At 40.3% G+C, this 22,289-nt stretch overlaps 1 protein-coding gene and 1 pseudogene across 5 annotated transcripts in view; one reads left to right on the forward strand and one right to left on the reverse strand.

The window, feature by feature from the left end:
* Positions 1–22,289, reverse strand: part of CCDC191 (coiled-coil domain containing 191) — a 102,556-nt gene that overhangs the window by 8,121 nt on the left and 72,146 nt on the right. For all 5 annotated transcript variants that reach the window (XM_060298075.2, XM_060298077.1, XM_060298076.1 and 2 more), the window contains exons 14-16: positions 10,957–11,100; positions 6,494–6,646; positions 5,815–5,960 (exon numbers count right to left, since the gene is read on the reverse strand). In XM_060298075.2, the coding sequence (XP_060154058.1) occupies positions 5,815–5,960; positions 6,494–6,646; positions 10,957–11,100 (443 nt within the window). The remainder of the gene's footprint in view (positions 1–5,814; positions 5,961–6,493; positions 6,647–10,956; positions 11,101–22,289) is intronic.
* LOC132597222 (ATP synthase F(0) complex subunit B1, mitochondrial pseudogene) lies at positions 21,375–21,988 on the forward strand (annotated as a pseudogene).

Consider the following 22,289-nt stretch of genomic DNA (forward strand, 5'->3'; position numbering starts at 1 on the left):
TATGGCTGAGTAATATTCCATTGTATATATGTGCACATCTTCTTTATCCATTCGTCTGTCGATGGACACTTAGGTTGCTTCCATGTCCTGGCTATCGTAAATACAGCTGCAATGGACATTTTGGTACATGATTCTTTTTGAATTATGGTTTTCTCAGGGCATATGCCCAGTAGTGGGATTGCTGGGTCATATGGTAGTTCTATTTTTAGTTTTTTAAGGAACCTCCATACTGTTCTCCATAGTGGTCTGCTGTTCTGATTGGGTGATTTCCATTATTCTGTCTTCCAGATCACTTATTTGTTCATCTGCATCATTCAGTCAGCTATCCGTTTCTTCCAGATTGCTTTTTATCTTGGAAATTGAATTATCTTTGGTTCATTTTTTTAGTTTCTAGTTCCTTGTTACAGTGATCTGTGTTTATATTGATAATCTTTCTTAATTCAGTTAGCATTTTGATTATTACCTTTTTGAACTCGAGTTCTGGTAGACTGGTGAGCTCTGTTTCATTATTTTTTATTTTAGGGGATTTCTCTTGCTCTTTTAATTGGGAGTAGTTCCTCTGCTTTTCATTTTAGTTAAGTTTCTCTGTCTCCATGAATTTAGGAGAAACAGTTATCTATTTTGGTGTTGAAGGAGTGTTTCTATGTGAGAGCATCCCTGTGTAGACTGTGTATGTCCAATGTTTTTGGTGTGAGGGCTGGTTTTGATATGGACACCAGCCATGTCTGTCCTCAGGGTGTACTGGCCGTTGTCACTCTGATAGCGGTGTGGTTGGTGTTGGGGGATCTAAATCCTGTGCAGGGTGTGAGGCAGGACTTCCTCTCTGCTCAGTGGCAGTCACCACCTTGTCAGGTTCCCAGTTGTTGCAGCAGAAGCTCTGAGGGTCAGGCTTGATCAGGCTCCATTACCCTTGAGTGCATGCTCCGCCCCAAAGGTGGGGAGTGCTGAAGGAACTGGGGCTCGTGCACTTACAGAGCACCAATGTGCTGCCTAAGTAGGTGACGTCAGCTCTGCTCAGACGCAGCCCAGGGTCACATCTCTTCCCCTGCTGTGTTTGTCCCAGATCGAGTGCAAGGCTGTGGTGTGGAGTGGGCGGGGCCGGGGCATTTGCTACCCTGGGGCTGGGGGTCAGGGCACTGTGGCTGCGGGGACTGAGGTGGCTGTGCTGCCGCCTGAGATCTGGGCTGCCTCTGTGGCAGCCTTCTTATAGGACCGGTCTCCCCCAGACCCAGCATTGAGCACGGGGTGCTCCTGTGGTGCTGCTGGAGCGAGCTCTGACAGTGGTCGCTGGTGCCCCACCTGGATCACAGCCCAGTCCCCCGGGGCTGTCTCTGAGCAGCTAGGTCAAGCCTTCTCCCTGGGCCTGTCTGCCCCAGATCCTGCACCAAGCTGCAGTGTGGATGGGGGTGGGGAGTGTTTGCTCAGCTGGGGTATGAACCACTGCCTGCTCCTGGGGTGCTGCCCGAGTGCCCGCTGACAGTGGCTGCTGCCACCCCACCTAGATCAAAACCCAGGCCCCCCCGGGGCTGTCTCTGTGTAGCTAGACTGAGTCTTTTCCTATGGCCCGGTTGACCCTGATCTCACACCAGACTGTGGTGTGGAGTGAACAGAGCAGGGGTGTTTGCCCCGTTTGGGTTAGGGATTCTGGTGAGGCAGCAGCCACCAGTGCAAGGCTCTCTCTGCCCTGGCTGTTGCAAGCCAACTTGTGTGCACTCCTTGTGAGTCGAGTTAGGCTTCTGCAGCTCTTCTATCTGTCCCAGCAGTTCTCCCAGCAGCCAAAGGGGCTTGTCCCCTCCGTTCAGGGTCCCAGAACTGAACACTCAGACTGTGGCTTGGCCTGCTCACTCCCCAGGGTAAGGGTCTGCCCATGTGGACCTTCTCCTTTCAGATCCCTCCCAGGGACACAGGTCCCAATCTGATGCCTTTTTTCTGCCCCACCCGGTTAAGCGGAGATCTTTCTTGCAGCTTTGGTTGTACAGAGTTCTTCTGCCAGTTTCTAGTTAGTTTTCTGTGACAATTGTTCCATATGTAGATTTTTTTTTTTTTTTTTTTTTTGCGGTACGCGGGCCTCTCACTGTTGTGGCCTCTCCCGTTGCGGAGCACAGGCTCCGGATGCACAGGCTCAGTGGCCACGGCTCACGGGCCCAGCCGCTCCGCGGCATGTGGGATCTTCCCAGACCGGGGCACGAACCCGCGTCCCCTGCATCGGCAGGCAGACCCCCAACCACTGCGCCACCAGGGAAGCCCGTAGACGTATTTTTGATGTGCTTGTGGGGAGAGGTGAGCTCCATGTCCTCCTGCTGCGCCATCTTGATCCCTCCTAGGCAGAGAAAAGGCATTCCTAGAAGAGGGCATGTCTTGAGTAAAGGCAGAGGCAAGAATAGCTAAGTTTATATTTTCACAAGTAGAGGCATCGATGGGATTTATTCTGGCTTCATGACCTTCTAATGAAGCCCCCCTAGAATGCATTTCAGTCCCCATTAGTTTTATGGCTCATGGTTGGTTGATGCTTCTGATAATGTTGATTTTTTTGTTGGTGGCGGTATTACTGTTCAGTTAAAAAAGCCTTCAAGGAGTGGAGCTGCTTGATCTGCTTTCTTCTTTCATCCATCCAGTCCACCATTTATAGCTTCCTGTACTCGGCTCTATGACCCACTCACAGTCCTTACCCCTATCTCCCACTCTCACGTGCTGTTCACAACTTTCTTCTGGCTACGCTCCCATTTTCTGACTTCTACATTTTAGCTCCTACTGTTCTATCCTGACTGAAATGCTCTGCCCCCTGGGGGAATCTTCCTAGATCGTCTTTGTGCCTGCATTTATCTTCCTTCCTCTGAACTCCTAAAGCACATGGGCACAATCACTGGTTTGGTGCTTATTTATAGTCTCTATCTATCTACCTACCTACCTACCTATGTATATCTATCTACCTACCTATATCTATTCACCTGAGGTCCACCAACTCCTTGACATTTTGTGTGAAGTTGTATGTGATGTGCATATGTGCATTTTCTGGAGAGCAGGTCTGCGACTTTCATTACTACCTCACAGGGGTCTGTGATTCCAAAGTGGTTAAGAACTACAGTATCAAGGCAATACCAGACATATAAGAAGTACTAGTTTGGCTGAGAAGAACTGGCCAAGTGCATAGCTAAGCTCTAATTGCAGAACTACACAGTAACTGCTGACAATGAGAGACTTAGGTCTGGAGACATCTCTTAGTCCCGCCATGTATATAAAAAATACCAGATTTGTAAAATTATAAATCTATATCCAATTACAAATTATATACACCTAGAAGTGATATAGATATGCAGAATTAAACTTCATGGTCTTACTAGGAATCATCTTTTCAGTGGTACTGCAGTTTCTCACCCACAGCTTTTCTATACAATATTCTTTCATTCAAATAAAATTAAGAACTCTGAATATCAATTTTTAAGTGTTAACGTTCCTTTTAAAAGATCCATTAGTGTCACTCCTGCCATAAAATGCATCTATTTGTGTACCAAATATCTATCATACACCCATGTACTAGGCTCTGTCATGCTGAGAATACAGTTGTACGCAAGATGTGATGGGGAGAGACGATAAACATGTAAACAGTAAATGACAGTTTCAGAGAGTCTTACGTGCTGTGAAGACAATAGGGCAGGTTATTGGATAGACGAGAATGGAGGCAGGTGGCGTGCATCTCAGTGGAAACCTGAATGGTGAGATCTGGGTCACGTGAGAACTGTGACACAGACGTGAGCATTGTCCGTCTGAGGAACACTGTGGGAGGCTAGTGGGGCTGGACCATGGTGAACAGGGGCAGAGTGGGGAGAGATGAAGTCACAGCCATGCTCTTCCATCAAGTGGACTCTGGCTGAGAATTTACTTCTTGTTGAATGCATGGATTCACACACTGATTTTCTAACTAACTTCAAACCCTAAATAGGACCACTATCTTACTATTGTATTTTAGTTTACAAATGAGATTGAATTAGAAAAATGGGGAAGAAGACTGACTTAGCAAGAAGAGGATGATTTGGAGCCAGAAAACCTGATTTGGAGTCTAGGCTCCACCACTTGTTATTTGGGCAGTTCATCGACCTGAGCGGCTCCACCATTTGTTATTTGGGCAGTTCATCGACCTGAGCATAGCTTCAGTTTCTTTGCTTGAAAATGAGAATCCTGACATCTGCCCCCTCCCCTCTGGCCTATACTCATCCATCAGATGAGATGGCATGTGTGAAAGCCCTCTTACTGCCCTGTGTCACATAAGGCAGCTGTCCCAGTGAATCTCTCGGTCTGTTTTTGGCAGCTGAGAAACAGAAAACAAAGGTGGACAAAAAGGGTGTTTAATAGTAATACATTAACAATGACAATAAACAAAACAATAGCTATTATTTTGGGCCAAGCAGTACATTAACTGAGGTCCTATGTTACCTTGTTTAGTCCTCACAACAACGCTGTAAGACAGGTTCTGCGGTTATTCTCATTTTATAAAAGAGGAATAGGGAGGTTTCAAATGTGAGCACTTCTTCAAAGGCAAGTCCTCTGAATACCCTCATTCATTGCCTATTTATTTTAGACAAAATTAGAATCAACTTGCTTATGTTTTTTCTGCCCACAGATTTTAGTACCTGTAAATTAAACAAGGATGAGCAGGTTTTGCTGGAGGTGGGCACCCTACTGGCAACAAGATAGAAACACTTATAAAAAACCAGACACGCACACACATACACACAAATGAAAACAAAGCAACCAAAAGTGAATTGATATAGTGAGAAAAGGGACACTTCTACACCTTCACAATAGTCTTCACACCTCAGAACCTGGAGGCTTATGCCCACCACATTAACTGGTGCTCCTAAGGAATGACATTAAATCACCAAAAAAGGACAGATCGTTTATTTACTCTCCAAGGGAAGGGCATAATGAAATTTAGAACATTTTTATCCAAAATGCTTAAAGTTATAAAACAGAAAAAGCATACTTATATGGAATACCTTATTCCCCAAAGACACTGAATTAAATGTCATCACTGTATTATGAATATTAATATGACATACAGTATGATTCTACTTACATAAAGTTCCAAGTCTTGAAGGGTGCATACTTAGGAGGTATAAATAAAAAGAAGTGCAAGGAAATGTTTCTCATAAAGGTCAGGAGAGTAGTGTACCTTCAGGAGGAAAGGGTGGGACCTGTGATTGGGGAGGAGCCCGTGGGGACTTCTAGGGGCCAGCAGTGTCCTACTTCTCAACCTCAGGAGTGGTGATAGGGGTGTCCACTTTATAGTTCATTAAGCTGTATTTATAGGATTTAAGCACTCATCTATATTTGTGTTATATTTCACAATAAATAATGTTTAAAAAAATTAAACTTAAAGAAAAAACTATGACAAAGAACACAGTACCTCTGTTTAGGTGTGTTTCATGTATTTCAAAATTCACTTTTAAAAAAAAATTTTTATTGGAGTATAGTTGCTTTACAACGTGGTGTTAGTTTCTACTGTATAGCAAAGTGAATCAGCTATATGCACAGTTCACTGTATTCTCTTGCTGGTCCTGTGAGGAAGGGAGGGCAGGCATCCTCCTCCCCTTCCTCATTTTAAAGATGGGGACCCTGGAGTTCAAGGGGGTTACTCTCTTGTCTTCACCCATGCAGTTAGGGGGCGAGCTGGGACTCCCACCCCTGCCGGGTATCTCCGAGTGCCCAGCTCTCCTAGCCTCCACCTTATCTTTTTAGAACATTCCAGGCATAGAATCTATTGCAGAGCAGTTGTGAAATCAGTTGAGTGAATTTTCGTAGAGATGAAAACCTCACCTGTCACTGTGCTCCACCGCAACCTTGTGCTTGTTCTGGGAATCGATCCTGGCCTCCCTGACCACGTTATACCAGGCCCTGAAAATCTTCTTCTGAAAAAAATGTACACACAGTGTTTGTACTTCTTCCTCGAGGTCAGTCAGGTACTGGGGATGAGAACAGGGAAAAAAGTGAGACAAATAACAGCATAGACAAAGAATTCAAGCAAATAAACAGTACAAAAGAGAAAGAATCGAACCAGACACAAAACAAAGGACACTGGAGGCATAAGGAGAAAGGATGGTGTGGCAGCCAAGGCCATATCCTCTGTAAGGTATTAAAAGATAAATGGAATCAGAGGGATAGAAACAGTTATAAGACTGAGGGCGTAGGTTTCTAGTAAAACCACTTGAGCAATTATGGGACAAGAAAGAAGAAATGAGTATAAAAACAAAAGCTGATGTAATGACACATTACAGTTTATAGGGATACTCTGTATGTGAAAAGAAACGTGCTTAAGATTTTATACTAACAAAACACTGACATTTTCAAATTCATTTCAAAGCAGTGAATTGAATTGCCTCTTCTATATTGTTCTTGAAAAAAACATAATGACTGTTGACATCTGGAGTGCACCTAATTTTCTTACATAGGGTTGGGCAGAGACATGTATTGAACACTCCCTTCACTGGGGCCTTACCTGTAGCCAGCTCCGGATGACTCTCCTAAGTAATATTTGGGAATAAAATTGATCAGCTTTGGCCATCTTCCTAGCCAGGCTTTCCCGACTCCACTGGAACCAGGTCAGCAGGCATTTCCTCTGTAGGGCCAAAGAGTGATGTCCTTTGGCCACCTGGACAGTTTTTTAAATGAGAAAAGGGAATTATTCCTTATATGTTAAATCATTTAAGGAAATACACATCACCTTGGCAAGGGATGCTGTAAACCACATACAGGCTGTTACTAGAGAGAACAATCTTACGGACATTCACCTATGTCCTAAAAGCTTTGACTACTGACTGTACTACTGTATTACATGGGGACTTTAGATTCACATCATGCATAGCCTTTCAATGCTGACTCCCCGAAGACCACATGACTGGCTGGTTATTCGGGAAATGGAACAAACAACCTCCAAAACCATTTCGTCGCTCGCACTGAGCTTTAAAGTGCATGGGCGGCAACACTCTTGGTTCCTTCTCCTGGAGCTTGGGCAGCAACTGCATAACAAACCTCTCTTTACTATGTGCTTAACCACTGTCTAATTGAGGAAATGCCAATACTTTCAATTAGTTTTGTAGAAGGAGCTGTCACTAGCACTGAAATTTAGACATTATCAATAAACCACAAACCATTTGGTAGAAAAATAACGATGAATAATTTAATATCTTACCAACTTAAAGGGCTCAGAGTATCATTCTACCAAAATAAACATAGAACTCAGACTTTATAGATTTTTTTTAAAAGTAACTATTACATTCTCTTAAGAGGCAGAGGGAAAAGCCCTTCTCTCTTAGTCCTCCCCATTAGACCTTTTTCTGAGTCTTGTCTCACCACTGAGCACTGTGAATGTGACTGATCTAAGTGAGTCCCTTGGCAGTCACACATACTGGCCAAAATGACTATCACAGGAGGTCTCTGTGACACCTGGGAGCCAAAAGGCAAGGGGAGCCAGAAACACACAACCTCCTACCCTCTCTGCTCTCCATCTTCTAGGAAAACACAGAGAACCAGGGAGAAAAAGAAAGATAATCAGAAGATCCCTTAAAAATTCTGAAAACTCTTATTGGAACAAATGAAATATAGCACATGTGAGTTTAAGGGAAAATGCTAAATAACTCTTCTGAAAAAAAACCCAAAAACGTTATAAAGAAGCCAGGAACTGTTTAACTGGACGCTTTTTCTTTCTTAATTTTTTCTATCCCTTCCTGGATGTCAGCTCTGCTGGATGAAGAAGATACTGCTTCCTCTTACTGTCCTCCAGAACTTTTCCTTTTACTTCTTTCTGTTTTTTTTCTAACTTTCTTACTTCATTTTTTTTTTTTTTTTTTTTAAACTTTCAGCTGGTGGTTGGCATCTACATATACCTCTGATTCCTGAACACAGCACAAAAGACATGCCTGAACTGGGCAGGATTTTTGGAGGAAGGGGTTGCTGAGCTCCATTCTAGTTTTGTAACCAATGTGCTGTGTGACCTTAAGCAAGTCAGTTTTCCTCTCTAAGATTCAGTTCCCTTTATTTACAAATTGAAAGAGAAGGAGAGGATTACTAATATTCTAAAATTCTATTATCTTGTGTGGTAGGATGAATAGTGGCCCTCAGGGATGGCCACAAACTAATCCCTGGAACCTGTAAATGTTACCTTACATGGTAAAAGGGATTTTGCAGCTGTGATTAAGTGAAGGATCTTAAAATGGGGAGATGATCCTGGGTTATATGGGAGAGCCCTAAATGTAATCACAAGAGTTCTTGTAAGAGGGAGGCAGGAGGATCAGTATCAATATGAGATGTGACATGAATGTAAGAGATTAGAGTGAATTGAGGAAGGGGCTATGGGCAATGGAATGCAGGCAGCCATTAGAAGCTGGAAAAGGAAACAGTTTCTCTCTTGGGAAACTCCAGAAGGCAGTTGTCTTGCTGACACTTTGACTTTAGCCCAGCAAGTCTGATTTTGGACTTCTGACCTCCAGAAGTTTAAGATAATAAATTTGTGTTTTAAGCTACTATGTTTGTGGTAATTTGTGATAACAGCATAGGAAACTAACACACTTGTTACAAACTAAAGAGGTGATTCTCAGAATGTGGTGCTCAGACTACTTGGATCAGAATCTCCTGGGCTACTTTTTTTTTTCTTTAATATTATAGTTTTTTATTCTACTGTTGTCTTTTTTTTAATTTTTTTGGCCACACCATGTGGCATGTGGGATCCTAGTTCCCCAACCAGGGGTCGAACCTATGCCCCCTGCATTGAAAACACAGAGTCTTAACCACTGGACCACCAGGGAAGTCCCTGGGCTACTTTTTAAAAATGCAGATTCCCTGACACACCGCCCCCAGCCCCCTGGCCAACAACCCAGACCTACTGAGAACACCTGGAGGTGGGAACAGGAACTTGCATTTTTATAAGCTCACCAGATGGTTTTATGAATAGGAAAATTTGGAAATGCTGGATTCAGATCTGTGTTCTCCTGTTTTTATTTTAATTAGGTTTTTCTATATTTAAGGCCTATAACTGTCATTTTGAACTCAAACTCCTGTTTCTTTTTATATTCTTTTTTTTTTTTTTGTGGTATGAGGGACTCTCACTGTTGTGGCCTCTCCCGTTGCTGAGCACAGGCTCCGGACACGCAGGCTCAGCAGCCATGGCTCATGGGCCCAGCCGCTCCGTGGTATGCGGGATCTTACCGGACTGGGCCACGAGCCCATGTCCCCTGCATCGGCAGGCGGACTCTCAACCACTGCGCCACCAGGGAAGCCCTCTTTTTATATTCTTATGAGTAAATTCTTAAAAATTTAATTTGATTATTCACCTATAGATTATTTTGTTTCTAAATTTTATATGTTTCTTGATTTTACTCGGTCAAAAACAGGGACCAAAAAAGAACAGCTGATAAGAACTTAAGAGTGAGTTTTTCTACTTCCTGTCTGCTTTTTCTTTGTGTATTAATAATTAAAAACAAAGAAACAGACAAAAGCCAGAGAGAATAAAACAAAACTAGGAGCGCTCAATTGGATAACAAACTATCTGATATGACTAATGTTTGTTGTAGTATATTGCAAGAAGCAAATTTCCATTCAGATTTCATTTCCAGACTCATTCTCTCAGAAAACTAAGGCTCAGCCCTCCCATATCATTACCAGGAAAATAGCAATGCTTGGGGCACAGATGGGTCAAGGCCTCCAAGAGGAGGGAACCTCACGCCCTCAGGCCTGACCACCACAAATAGGCCTCCTTAGCTGGTTTGAGATACTCAGTGGTTCCAGAACCACCGGTTAGGAAGCAGAGGACAAAAAATCAGAGACAGAAAAACAGTGGGGAGGGCATTTAGGGAAGATAAAAAGAAAAGAAAGTGTGAAAATAGGAAGAGAACAAAGAGAATGAAGGGTGAATAGATTGGCTAGGGGAGGAAGAAGAGTAGCCTAAGTCACGTTCACAAAGGTACAACCTGCAGCATTACTGAATGTAGTGGGATTCTTATGATACCACAGCATTATTGTTCATCTTTAATCCTTGTTTTCATAACCAAGAAGATTAGCCTTACTTTTCAGTATTAACTTGGCCGAGTGTGTAAATAACAGTGGTCATAACTGGTAGGCATTACTGACCTTATTATGAAATAGAATTCTAAAGATAACATTTTATCTATTTTGAGCTTTTGATCATTTAGTTAAATGCCGTGTTCTGTGCACTGGATAAACTTGAATTTCAGTGGTATTTGATTTCATTTATCCCTGTGTGGTAGAGTGGATGACTATTCCGGATAATAGGATCAGACACCCACACACTTGCGTGTGATTTCATCCTGTCTCCCACTGGAGTAAATGGAGCCTCTTTCTCCTCTCAGTGACCTTGAGTTTGGCCTTATGACTTGCTGTGGACATGATACAAGCCAAGGTTTCATATGAGTTTACATAATTGGGTTTGGCCTTTGTATCTCAGACATTTGCCAGGTGAAAGCTTGCCCTGAATAACAGCTGGAGCCAGAAAGAGGCTGTGGAGAGATCTGAATTTGATCTAAACTGGCCCGCAAACATGTGAGTGGGAAATAAATACCTGAGTTGTAAGCCACGATATTTCAGGGCTGTTTGTTAGGCAGCTTTATTGCAGCAGAAATCTGATTAGTATACCTTACGGTAATTATTTTTCCTTTATTACATAGCTACACACTGCTAAAATTGAGAGAGGCCTCTATTCATCCTACCTTGGAGGTTCTCTAATAAAAAATGTACTCTAGTTTTTTCCAACCTATTCAGTTACAGAGGTCTTTCTCTACCTTGGAAGACCAAACTCAAACGTTTATCTAAAACAAGTAAATATCCACACTCAATTCATTTATCTCTCTGACTTTTAAATCTCCAAACGACCTCCAAAGCCTCATTGGGTGTTTATCCTATTTTAAAGTCCACTTGCTGATGTGGGGGGATAAGAGTGTGACACTGTACCTGGAGGTTCTGCTTGCTTTGCATTCTCAGTCTCTTCCAAGGCTCCAGACCTTTTTTTCTTAGCAATACACTTTCATAATGTTCTTTGGCTATTGCTTCCAGCTGCTGGTTCCTCTTAATTCTCTTCTGCTTCTCTAGTTCTTTCTGGAAAAAATAAATAGGTGAAAATGCCAAGGAGGAACCAAAATAGTGACAGGAAGTTCCTGAACTTCCCTCCTCCCTTGGATGCACTGAATGTATAGCTACACATGGAGCACTTCCCTCTGAAAGAAATCCAGAAACTAGCTGTGTGACTTTTCCACATCAACCGAATGAGAAAATACCTACATTGATACATCAAAAATATTGACAGGAAAGGCTGAGACACAGGCTTGCCATAAACGCCACCCCTGGCTCAGTGCCCTATAATAGGGAGGGAACTCCCAACTCCCAGCTTCTTCCTAAGGAGTGAAGGATTTGGACTGCACATCTAGCACCCCAACTTTAAAGACAACCATTCAAGCAAGGGATGGGCCCCCAAAACACCAACAAGGCTTGTGTCCACGAGACACACAAGACTATAGCAAACAATGAAACAGGTCTTATTGGATGAGAGTACTCACTGTGGCTATGCTCCTATACTCACTCCTGTGCTCTCAGGACTCAGTCCTGAGAAAGCAGGCAAAAAGCCCATTTCCCAGTCTTTCCCTGAAAGAGATTTGACTTCATACTTTACGAACTGCTGCCTGAGGGTCCAGATTCTAATTTAGCACGCATCTAGGAGCTGGCTGAGATCCTCTCCAGAGCAGGAGGGAGCCTTTGGGTACTTCCTCTGCCTTCTCCCTCTGGCTCACTCCAAAGGTAAAACCAGATTGCTAGCATCTGTCTGAAAGGAGCTTGTACACACATTTTGCATGCTAGCTTTTGTGACTGCCACCTGAGTGGGATGGGCCCCTGGACTGCCTGGCTCTGACAGCCAGTGGAACTTACATTCACAAGTCCCATAGGACTACGGCAAACAAGCAGGCTTTAAACAGGCACAGGAGAAACACCCCGCCCCATCGCCCTGGCCATCCAGCCCCATGGTTATACACCTGGGCTCAGTGAAAGGGAGCAGGAAAAACACACATCTCCTAGTTTCTCCCTGGAAGGGGCTTAACTACGTATTTTCACAGCTGCTGCCTGAGGGTACAGCTTCTAATAATCAGTGTGTATCAAGGTGTGATCGAGATCCTTTCTTTTGACAACTGTCTTTTGACCAGGAACCAGAATTTGCTGGAAGAAGCACAGGGCCCCTTCTGAGATCCAGGCCCCTATAGGGAAGGCTGCTGCCTCTAAACCAGCTCCTTCCCAATCCCGGCTCCTGGAGAGAGAGCCGCTTCTGCGCCCAGAGGATTTTTCTGCTTGCTTTCCCCAAGTGTCTCCCCTGTCCAGCCCCCTTGCCTCCAGCCTGAGGGTCTTCCCTTAGCCTGACCCTGAAGCCTGCCTCATTTACAGCCCTGCAGGCTGGCTTAAGAGGGTTCTGGGAGCTGGAAAGAGGTTCAGATGAGACTGCTGCATGGATTAGTGAAGAGCCGCACAGAAAGCACCTGCCCCAGAGTCAGCCCCCAGGACACAGGATGAACCAGCAGAGAGGGATTCCCTTACGCAGGCTCTGCATCTCCAACCCCAAGCGATAGGTCTTGGCACACGCTCAAATACGGGGAGCTACTAAGGACAAAGGCAGTGACAAAGCTTTGAGAGACAACCAGGAGCCTGGGCCAGGCTGATGAGATTCATCTTCTGCATGTGAGCACTCTGTCAAGACTAGTGGAGGTGACTGTTTTATCTAATGCACACAAACCAACCCAGAGAGTCAAGAAAAATGAAGAAACAGAGAAATATGTTCCAACCTAAAGAGCAAGATAAACCTCCAGAAACCAGTCTTAATGAAATGGAGATAAGTGATTTACCCAATAGAGTTTTCAAAATAATGGTCATAAAGATGCTCACTGACGTCAGGAGAGCAATGCATGAACAAAGTGAGAGTTTCAACAGAGATAGAAAATATACAAAAGTACCAAACATAAATCATACAGCTGAAGAATACAATAACTGAACTGAAAAATTCAACAGAGGGGTTCAACAGCAGACCAGATCAAGCAGAAAAAAAGATCAGTCAACTTATAGACAGAGCAGTGGAATTCAACTGGAGGAACAAAAAGAAAAAATAATGAGAAAAAGTGAAGATAGCCTAAGGGACTAATGGGACACCATCAAAGGGAGAATAAACATAGGAGTCCCAGAAAGAGAGAAGAGAAAGGGGCAGAAAACTTATTCAAAGAAATACTGGACAGTTCAACTTCACATGGTCAGGCAGCTGGAAAGATGCTTAGCATCTGTAATCCCTTGGGCTTCAATGATACAGTCTTTTCCCAGTGCCAGTTCTAAATCTGCTCCATCCTGTAGTACTTTATCTGTGACTGTTTTTAACCACAAAATTCTGCTGATTAAAGAAGCAAATCCATATAAACTTGGCCTTTTAAACAATGCCTTCATTCTGTCGTAACCAGTCCCTCTTCCTTAACAACACTTTTCTTACTTATTAAACAACTTAGCAAAAGAGTTTTCCCAGCTTGCTCTTTTATAAAATTTTATAGATCTTTCAAAGGGAAAAGTACTTTATCTCCATCTTTGTCTCATATTTCTCTACCTCTACACCTATGACTATACAGAAACATTGGTATACCCTATTCTATAAAGCCAATTACTTCTTATTTTGCTCTAGTCTCATTATAACCATGTTTTTTAGGTTTTGACCACTCCCTTTCCAGAATCTTGCATCATGAAACATGTGCACAGGGAACATTCCCCAGCACAGATCACATGCTAGGCCACAGAATAAGTTTCAATAAATTTAAGATTGAAATCATGTCAAGCATTTTTTTTCTGACCACAATGGTATGAATCTAGAAATAAAAAAAGAAAAAAAAGAAATACTGGCTGAAAATTTCCCTAACCTGGAGAAAGAAACAGATATCCAGGTCCAGGAAGCCCAAAAAGTACCAAATAAGATGAATCTAAAGAGACACACACCAAGACACTTTATAATTAAATTGTCAAAAATTAAAGACAAAGAATCTTAAAAACAGCAAGAGAAAAGCAACCACTTATACTTTATACACTGATAGTATAAGACTATCAGTGGATTTTTGGGGCAGAAATCTTGTACGCCAGAGAAGTGAGATGTTATATTCAAATGCTGAAAGACAAAACCCAGCCAATTAAGTATACTCTACCCAGAAAAAATGTTCTTCAGAATTGAAAGAGAGATAAAGAGTTTTCCAGACAAACAAAAGCTGAAACAGTTCATCACCACTAGACCAGCCTTATCAGAAATGTTAAAGGCCTTCTTCAAGTTGAAATGAAGAACACTAATAAGTAATATGAAAACATATGAAAGTATAAACTCACTGATAAAGGTAAATATATAGTTAAATTCAGAATACTCTTAATATTGTAATGGTGATGAGTGAATCACTTAAAATTCTAGTATAGGTTAAAAGACAAAAGTATTAAAAATAACTATAACTACAATAACTTGTAATAGATACACAATATAAAATTGTGACCAACACATAAACTATGGTGGGAGAAGTGTAAAAATGTAGAGTTTTTGTATGCATTTGAAGTTATCAGCTTAAAATAGACTGTTATAACTACAAGATGTTTTATGTAAGCCTCATGGTAACCATAAAGCATAAACTTATAGTAAATATACAAAATATTTATAAATCACAGCACAAATACATATAATCAAAACACAAAGGAATAATGCAAGAGAGGAAGGAACAAAGGAACTACAAAACAGCTAGAAAATAATTAACAAAATGGCAATAGCTAGTCCACGCCTATTAATAATTACTTTAAATGTTCATAGATTAAGTTCTTCATTCAAAAGACACAGAGTAGCTGAATGGATTAAAAAAAAAACAAGACCCAACTATGTGCTTTCTATGAGAGGCTCACTTCAGCTTTAAGGACACATAGAGACTGAAAGTGAAGGAATGGAAAAAGATATTCCATGCAAACAGGAACCAAAAGAGAGCAGGGGTAGTTATTTTACATAAGACAATATAGACATTAAGCCAAAAATGGTATCAAGGACAAAGAAGGTCATTATATCATGATAAAGAGGTCAATTCATCAAGAAGATGTAACAATTTAAAATATTTATGCATTCAACATTGGAGCACCTAAATATAAAGCAAATATTAACATTTTGAAGTGAGAAATAGACAGAAATACAATAACAGTAGTGGATTTCAATAACCCACTTTAAACAATGGATAGAGCATCTAGACAATCAACAAGGATATATTGGACTTAAACAACACATTAGACCAGATGGAATTAACAGACATATACAGAACATCTCATCCAACAGCAGCAGGATACGTATTTTTCTCAAGTGTACATGGAACATTCTTCAGGATAGATCATATGTTAGGCCATAAAACAAGTCTTAATAAATTAAAAAAGACTGAAATCATACCAAGCATATTTTCCAGCTACAATGTTATGAAATTAGAAATCAGTTACAAGAGGAAAACTGGAAAATTCACAAATATGTGGAGATTAAACAACATGCTTGTGAACAACCAAGGGTCAAAAAAGGAATCAAAAGAAAAATAAAATAATTAAAAAATATCTGACAAAAATGAAAATGGAAACACAACATACCAGAACTTATGGGATGCAGCAAAAAGCAGTTCTACGAGGTAAGTTTAAACACTTACATTAAGAAAAAAGAAAGATCTCAAATAAACAACCTAGCTATACACCTCAAGGAACTAGAAGAAGAACAAACTAAGTCCAAAGTTAGTAGTAGGAAGGAAATAAAGATCAGAGCAGAAATAAATGAAATAGAGAGTAGAAAGACAATTAAAAAGATCACAGAAACTAAGAGCTGTTTAAAAACAAAACAAAACAAAACAGACAAACCATTAGCTAGACTAAGGGAAAAAAAAAAAAGACAAAACCAGAAATGAAAGACATTACTACAGAAAACTGAGAAATACTAAGAATCCTAAAAAAAACTACTATAAACAATTAAATGCCAACAAGTTAGATAATCTAGAAGAAATGGATATATCCCTAGAAACATGCAACTTACTAAGACTGAATCGTGAAGAATTAGAAAATCTGAATAGACTAATTACTATAGACTCAATCAGTAATCAAAATCTTGGATTTGACACCAAAAGCAAGGGCAACAAAAGCCAAAATGAATAAGCAGGACTACATCAAACTAAAAAGCTTCTGAACAGCAAGGGAAACCATCAACAAAATGAAAAGGCAACCTACAGAATGGGAGAAAATATTTGCAACCACATATCCAATAAGGGGTTAATATCCAAAATATATAAGGAACTCATATAACTCAATAGCAAAAAAACCCAAAAAACTCATTTGAAAAAATGGGTAAAGGATCTGAAGAGACATTTTTCCAGAGAAGACACACACAAATGGCCAACAGGTATGTGAAAAGGTGCTCAGCATCACTAATTATCAGGGATACACAAATCAAAACCACAATGAGCTATCACCTTACACCTGTTAGGATGGCAATTATCAAAAAGACAAGAGAAAACAAATGCTAATGAGGATGTGGAGAAAAGGGAACCCTTGCACACTGTTGGGGAATGTAAACGGGTACAGCCACTGTGGAAAACAGTATGGCGGTTCCTCAAGAAATTAAAAATGGAACTACCATATTATCCAGCAATCCTACTTCTGAGTATATATCCATAGGAAACAAAATCACTGTCTCAGACATATCTGTACTCCTATGTTTATTGCAACTTTATTCACAATAGCCAAGGAATGGAAACAAAGTAGGTATCCATCAATGTATGAATGGATAAAAAAAATGTGCTATAGATACACACAATGGAATATTATTCAGCCTTAAAAAAAAAGAAGGAAATGTGGTCATTATTGACAACATGGATGAATTTTGAGGACATTATGCTCAGTAAAATAGGCCAGACAGAGAAAAACAAAAATACTAAGTGGTATCACTTATATGTGGAACCTTAAAACAAAAATGGGTTGACATTGTAGAAACAGAGTAGGATGGTGACTGTCAGTGCCTTTGAGGTGGGAGAAATAGGTACGGCCTGGAAAAATGGTACAAACTTTCAGTTACAAGATGAATAAGGTCTGAGGACCTAATGTATGACACGGTAACTACAGTTAACATTTCATAATTGAAACTTACTAAGAGAGGAGAAAATAAGCATTCTTACACACACACACACACACACACACACACACACACAATAAGTATGTGAGGTGATGGATATATTAATTAACCCAGTGGGAATCCTTTTACAATGCCTACATATATCAAATCATCATGTTTTATGTACATTTTAAGTATCTTACAATTTTGTCAATTATACCTCAATAAAACTAAAAAAAATAAAAGATGCAATGACCTAAAAACTCATGAATTTCATTTCAACAAATAGCTAATTATTTTAATTTGAATATGTAACCACTAAACAGCATGTTAATCATGGTAACAGAACACTGGAACATTAAAAAAAAGGAAACAATTCTGCAAAGAGGGTGAGGAAAAGTTCCTCATGAATCCTGCAAGAATCAGGGCTATGCATATCCTTGGATTTATTCAGCATTGTTCACAGAAATGATTACATCTCACCAAGTTACTAGAAAGTAAAACAGTTAGGAGAGCAATCAGTATTTTCCCCTTATTATTACGGGAAACGTAGCAATATAGCCCCTTCATTTAGATCATGGGGTAGAAATTTATATATGAATAATTCTATTCAAATTTAAAGATACTTCATACTCCATTAAAAGTCTAGTGATGGCTGTTAGGCAAGTCACAGGAGCAAAAGCAAAGACTTCAGACTGTCTTCACAGTAGTTGTTAGTCTCTGCAGTAAAAATCACTTAATTTAAGCTTCTTTTTCTTTATTTGCCACAATTTCACTTCAAGAAAACGGTTGTGGTGAATTGGCTGATTCTGACAAGCTACTTAATTGCCTGAGTCTTCTCTGAGAAAAAAAAAAAGAGAGATAGGGCACTGGAACATTTCTAAGGTGGAAGGGAGATTTGCTCTGATCTTCCAATCCACACTACCTTTATCTGTACACATTCCTCAATGAATATGAAATGTGCATATTCTCTAAAGGATTCAACCAAAATTACCTTCATAATCTTTATTAGACAGTTGAGATATTGAATGGACAGAAAAATTATTTTCAAGAATTTTCTTATGACCAACAAGAGGAAGCTGAGAGTTACATGGGGAGGAAAATGGAAGCTGGCCATTTTCACATCCACTGAAATGTCCCTGTAGCATCGAGGCAGCAGTTGCAACTTGTAGACAGGAATCTAACACAGTAAGCGTCTGGAGAAGCCCTCAGGCTAGGCCAACGCTGTTCACACACACACCTAAGTTATCTTCCTAGAATTACAACTCTATGGCTGGTGTCGTAGCCTCTTAAGGAAGACCATTTTCATGTGGCTTGTGAGGGAAAATGGCCTACTTATTTATTTAAAAAAAATTTTATTGGCATATAGTTGATTTACAATGTTCTGTAGGTTTCTGCTGTACAGCAAAGTGAATCAGTTATACATATACATATATCCACTCTTTTTTAGATTCGTTTCCCATATAGGCCATTACAGAGTATTGAGTAGAGTTCCCTGTGCTATACAGTAGGTCCTTTTTAGTTATCTATTTTATATATAGTAGTGTGTATATGTCAATCCCAATCTCCCAATTTATCCCTCCCCCACCTTACCTGCTGGTAACCAATAAGTTTGTTTTCTACATCTGTAACTCTATTTGTTTTGTAGATAAGTTTATTTGTACCTTTTTTTTAGATTCCACATATAAGTGATATCATATGGTATTTGTCTGTCTCTGTCTGACTTACTTCACTCTGTAGTGACAATCTCTAGGTCCATCCATGTTGCTGCAAATGGCATTATTTCATTCTTTTTATGGCTGAGTAATATTCCACTGTATATAGGTACCACAGCTTCTTTATCCATTCCTCTGTTGATGGACATTTAGGTTGCTTCCATGTCTTGGCTATTGTAAATAGTGCTATAATGAACATTGGGGTGCATGTATCTTTTCAAATTATGGTTTTCTCTGCATATTTGCCCAGGAGTGGGATTGCTGGATCATATGGTAGCTCTAGTTTTATTTTTTTTAAGGACCCTCCATACTCTTCTCCATAGTGGCTGTATCAATTTACATTCCCACCAACAGTGCAAGAGGGTTCCCTTTTCTCCACATCCTCTCCAGCATTTATTGTTTGTAGATTTTTTAAAAGTATACTTTTCCATGGAAAAATAGAAAGAAAAACATTTAATAAATCAGATATCTGCTTGAGTCAAAGTTTTGTATTCATATGCAGCAATTTACTTTAAATGTGATTTCCTCCCTTGATTAAGATTTCCTCAATAGAGTTGGCTGTATTTCATTACTATTACTGTATTTTCCATTTCCTTGTATAGAAAATGTCCATAACACCTGCATCTAAGGTTTATTGGGAGGATTACATGAAATGATGCTGTCTGCCTTGAGACGGCACTTATACTGGGGATCTATGCAGCTAGGGTTTCACAGAGCATAATTCACTCAGGCTAAAAAGGGACACAAAATCAGGGTATCTTTCTGATTTAAATTATTCAACAAACGATATGCAACAAATAAGGCTCATTTGAAATATATATATATCTCCACCACTACTGCTTTGAAAGAAAGACAAGGAATTACAGCGAGAATTAAGAAGAATACAGGGCAGTCGACACCATTCCTACACTCTGCCTTCCATCCATTATAAGCCACCCTTTCATTGTGCTCTGGAACGTATTCCCAGTTACGCACTCCTGTAATTTATAGTCTTTGCCCTCTTGTATCATGAATTTCTCCCTTGCTACTAGATCATTCCCATCAATATGCATATATGTGCTGATACCTCCCATCTTTTAAAAAACAAAATAACACTCAAAAGACCAACTGCCAACAGGAAAAAAAAAAAAAATCCTTCTTCGACCACATGTGACCCCTATTATATGGGCTCCCTTCCCAGCAGTCCACTGAAAACACTCTTGTCTATGTCATGAATAATCTCCATGTTGCCAAATCAAAGTTTCACTTGTCTGTCCTCTTTTTAATTGAACCCAGCAGCATTTAGCCCAGTTAAACACCATCACTTCCTTCCAGAAATACTTTTTCTCTCAGCTTTTCAATAAACAATTCTCCTGGTATGCTTTCTGCCTCACTAGTTCTTCATCCTCTGAGTAGTTATTCATATATTCTAGGACTTAGTCCTGGATCCTCATATTTCTTCTCTATCCAGACAGTCTCTCTCCCAAGTTGATTTCATTCACTTCCAGAGCATTAAAAACACTGACATGTTTTTGACTCCCAGGTTCCTTACTACAATCTTGATGTCTGGGCTTATATATTCAACTGCCTATTTGACATGTTCATTTGGATGTCTAATAGGTATCTCACATTTAACCGGCCCTTGTGGACCTTATAGAGGCCTCCTCAGCATCTAGCAGCTCAAATATCACTTCTTCAGAGAGGCTTTCCCCATCTTGCTTTCCCCATTATACCTCTCCCTCTACTTCTTAGTTATTATCTTATTTATTGCCTGTTTTCCCCACTAGCATATAAGCTTTATGAGGGCAGGGCTATTGTCTGTCTTCTCCAGTTCTCTAATATCTAGAACAATGCCTAGCACATAGTAGATGCTCTACATATATTTGTTAAATGAACAAATATGCTTGCTAAGCAATTATGAAAGACTTCAAATCTTGCCTGGTCTTCTCTGATAAATTTATCTTTCCACCATAAACTTCATCAACTGTCTATTAATACAAAGCATATTTACACAGCCATAAAAGTTACTGCCTGGTAAGTATTTCTAGAATACTTTTAATAAAAATAAAGCAATGGGATGTTAAAAGGAATTTAGATTATCTTCAAAAGATCATTGTGTGAGACCTGTGACTGGCCATCTTACTGCTGCACCTGACAGGCTATCCTGTCAGGGTCACAGGGACATTAAGCCACCACTTGGAGCATCACTGACCATGCTGCCATAGGTGGTACTTCTGCCATTGCTTAAGTGGCCCCTCTCTGAAGAATGCAGTACTTGTAGATAGAGGCAAATTGCAGGTAACAAGAATCTCTCACAGAGGGCAGCCATGTCTAGACCTTGAACCACTTCTTTTTTGTTTTGTTTTGTTTTGTTTTTTGGGGGTTTTACTTTTTGGCCGTACCACACGGCTTGTGGGATCTTAGTTACTCGACCAGGGATTGAACCAACGCCCTCAGCAATGAAAGCATGGAGTCTTAACCACTGGACCTCTAGTGAATTCCCACCTCTTTTTTTATAATATGGAGGACAAATTTGTCATGGGCTTATCCCTGAGGAATTCTTCCAGTTCTGTATCCTAAAACTGGTATCACAGAACTGATCTTGTGTTTTCTACCCAAAGAAATATATGTGATTGCTAGAGACCTTTATCAACAGTAGGGTTGCTCATCTATGTAATTAGAAAGAAGTATGGTACCTCTGTCGGACAATTTGCTGATAAACTTAATGAGCAAAAACAGCCCAACTAGAAGACAGGAAGCAGGCTTCCATCAAACACATCCAGGATGCAACTGATTTGGACAAGCCACAGCAGGCACTGGTTGAGAAGTGTCATTAACTTTTTTGATGTTCAGAGGAATAACACTGCTATGGCCTGGGAGGTTGCTTACTGGTAACGGCTATATAAAGTATATAGGAGGTCAAGAATCACCTGTGCAGAAAATGATGCATCAAAAGGAATACAACCACATGATAAACTGGGTAGAAAAACACATTGTGCAGAGCATCTTTGCTCAGAAGCAAAAGGAGACAATTGCCAAGTGCATTTTATATCTAAAGCTGCTCCCAAAGAAAGCTCAAACAAGTCAGTCTATAAATGCATCCATCTCAATTGAGACAGCTACAAACAGCTGATTTACTACATGGAAACTAGTCTATGTGACAAAATCTTTTTGTCTGTTGTTGTAGACTGAACTTACATTTTACCTTTCATAAAAAAGAAAAGATTTGGGCTTGGATAGTGAGAGAAACAGAACAACCTATTGGCCAGTAATGTATTTCTCATCCTTCTTGCTCTGTATAAGCAGTTTGCTTCCAGCAAGAAACAAGCTGGACAGATAGATAACAAATTAATGACTTTTTATGAACCAATCAGAGAACTGAAGCCATCCCCAAATCTGGAGACAGGCACCTTCAGTGAGACACAACACCCAAG

This window comes from Globicephala melas, chromosome 4 (assembly GCF_963455315.2).
Source record: "Globicephala melas chromosome 4, mGloMel1.2, whole genome shotgun sequence".
Lineage (NCBI taxonomy): Eukaryota > Metazoa > Chordata > Mammalia > Artiodactyla > Delphinidae > Globicephala > Globicephala melas.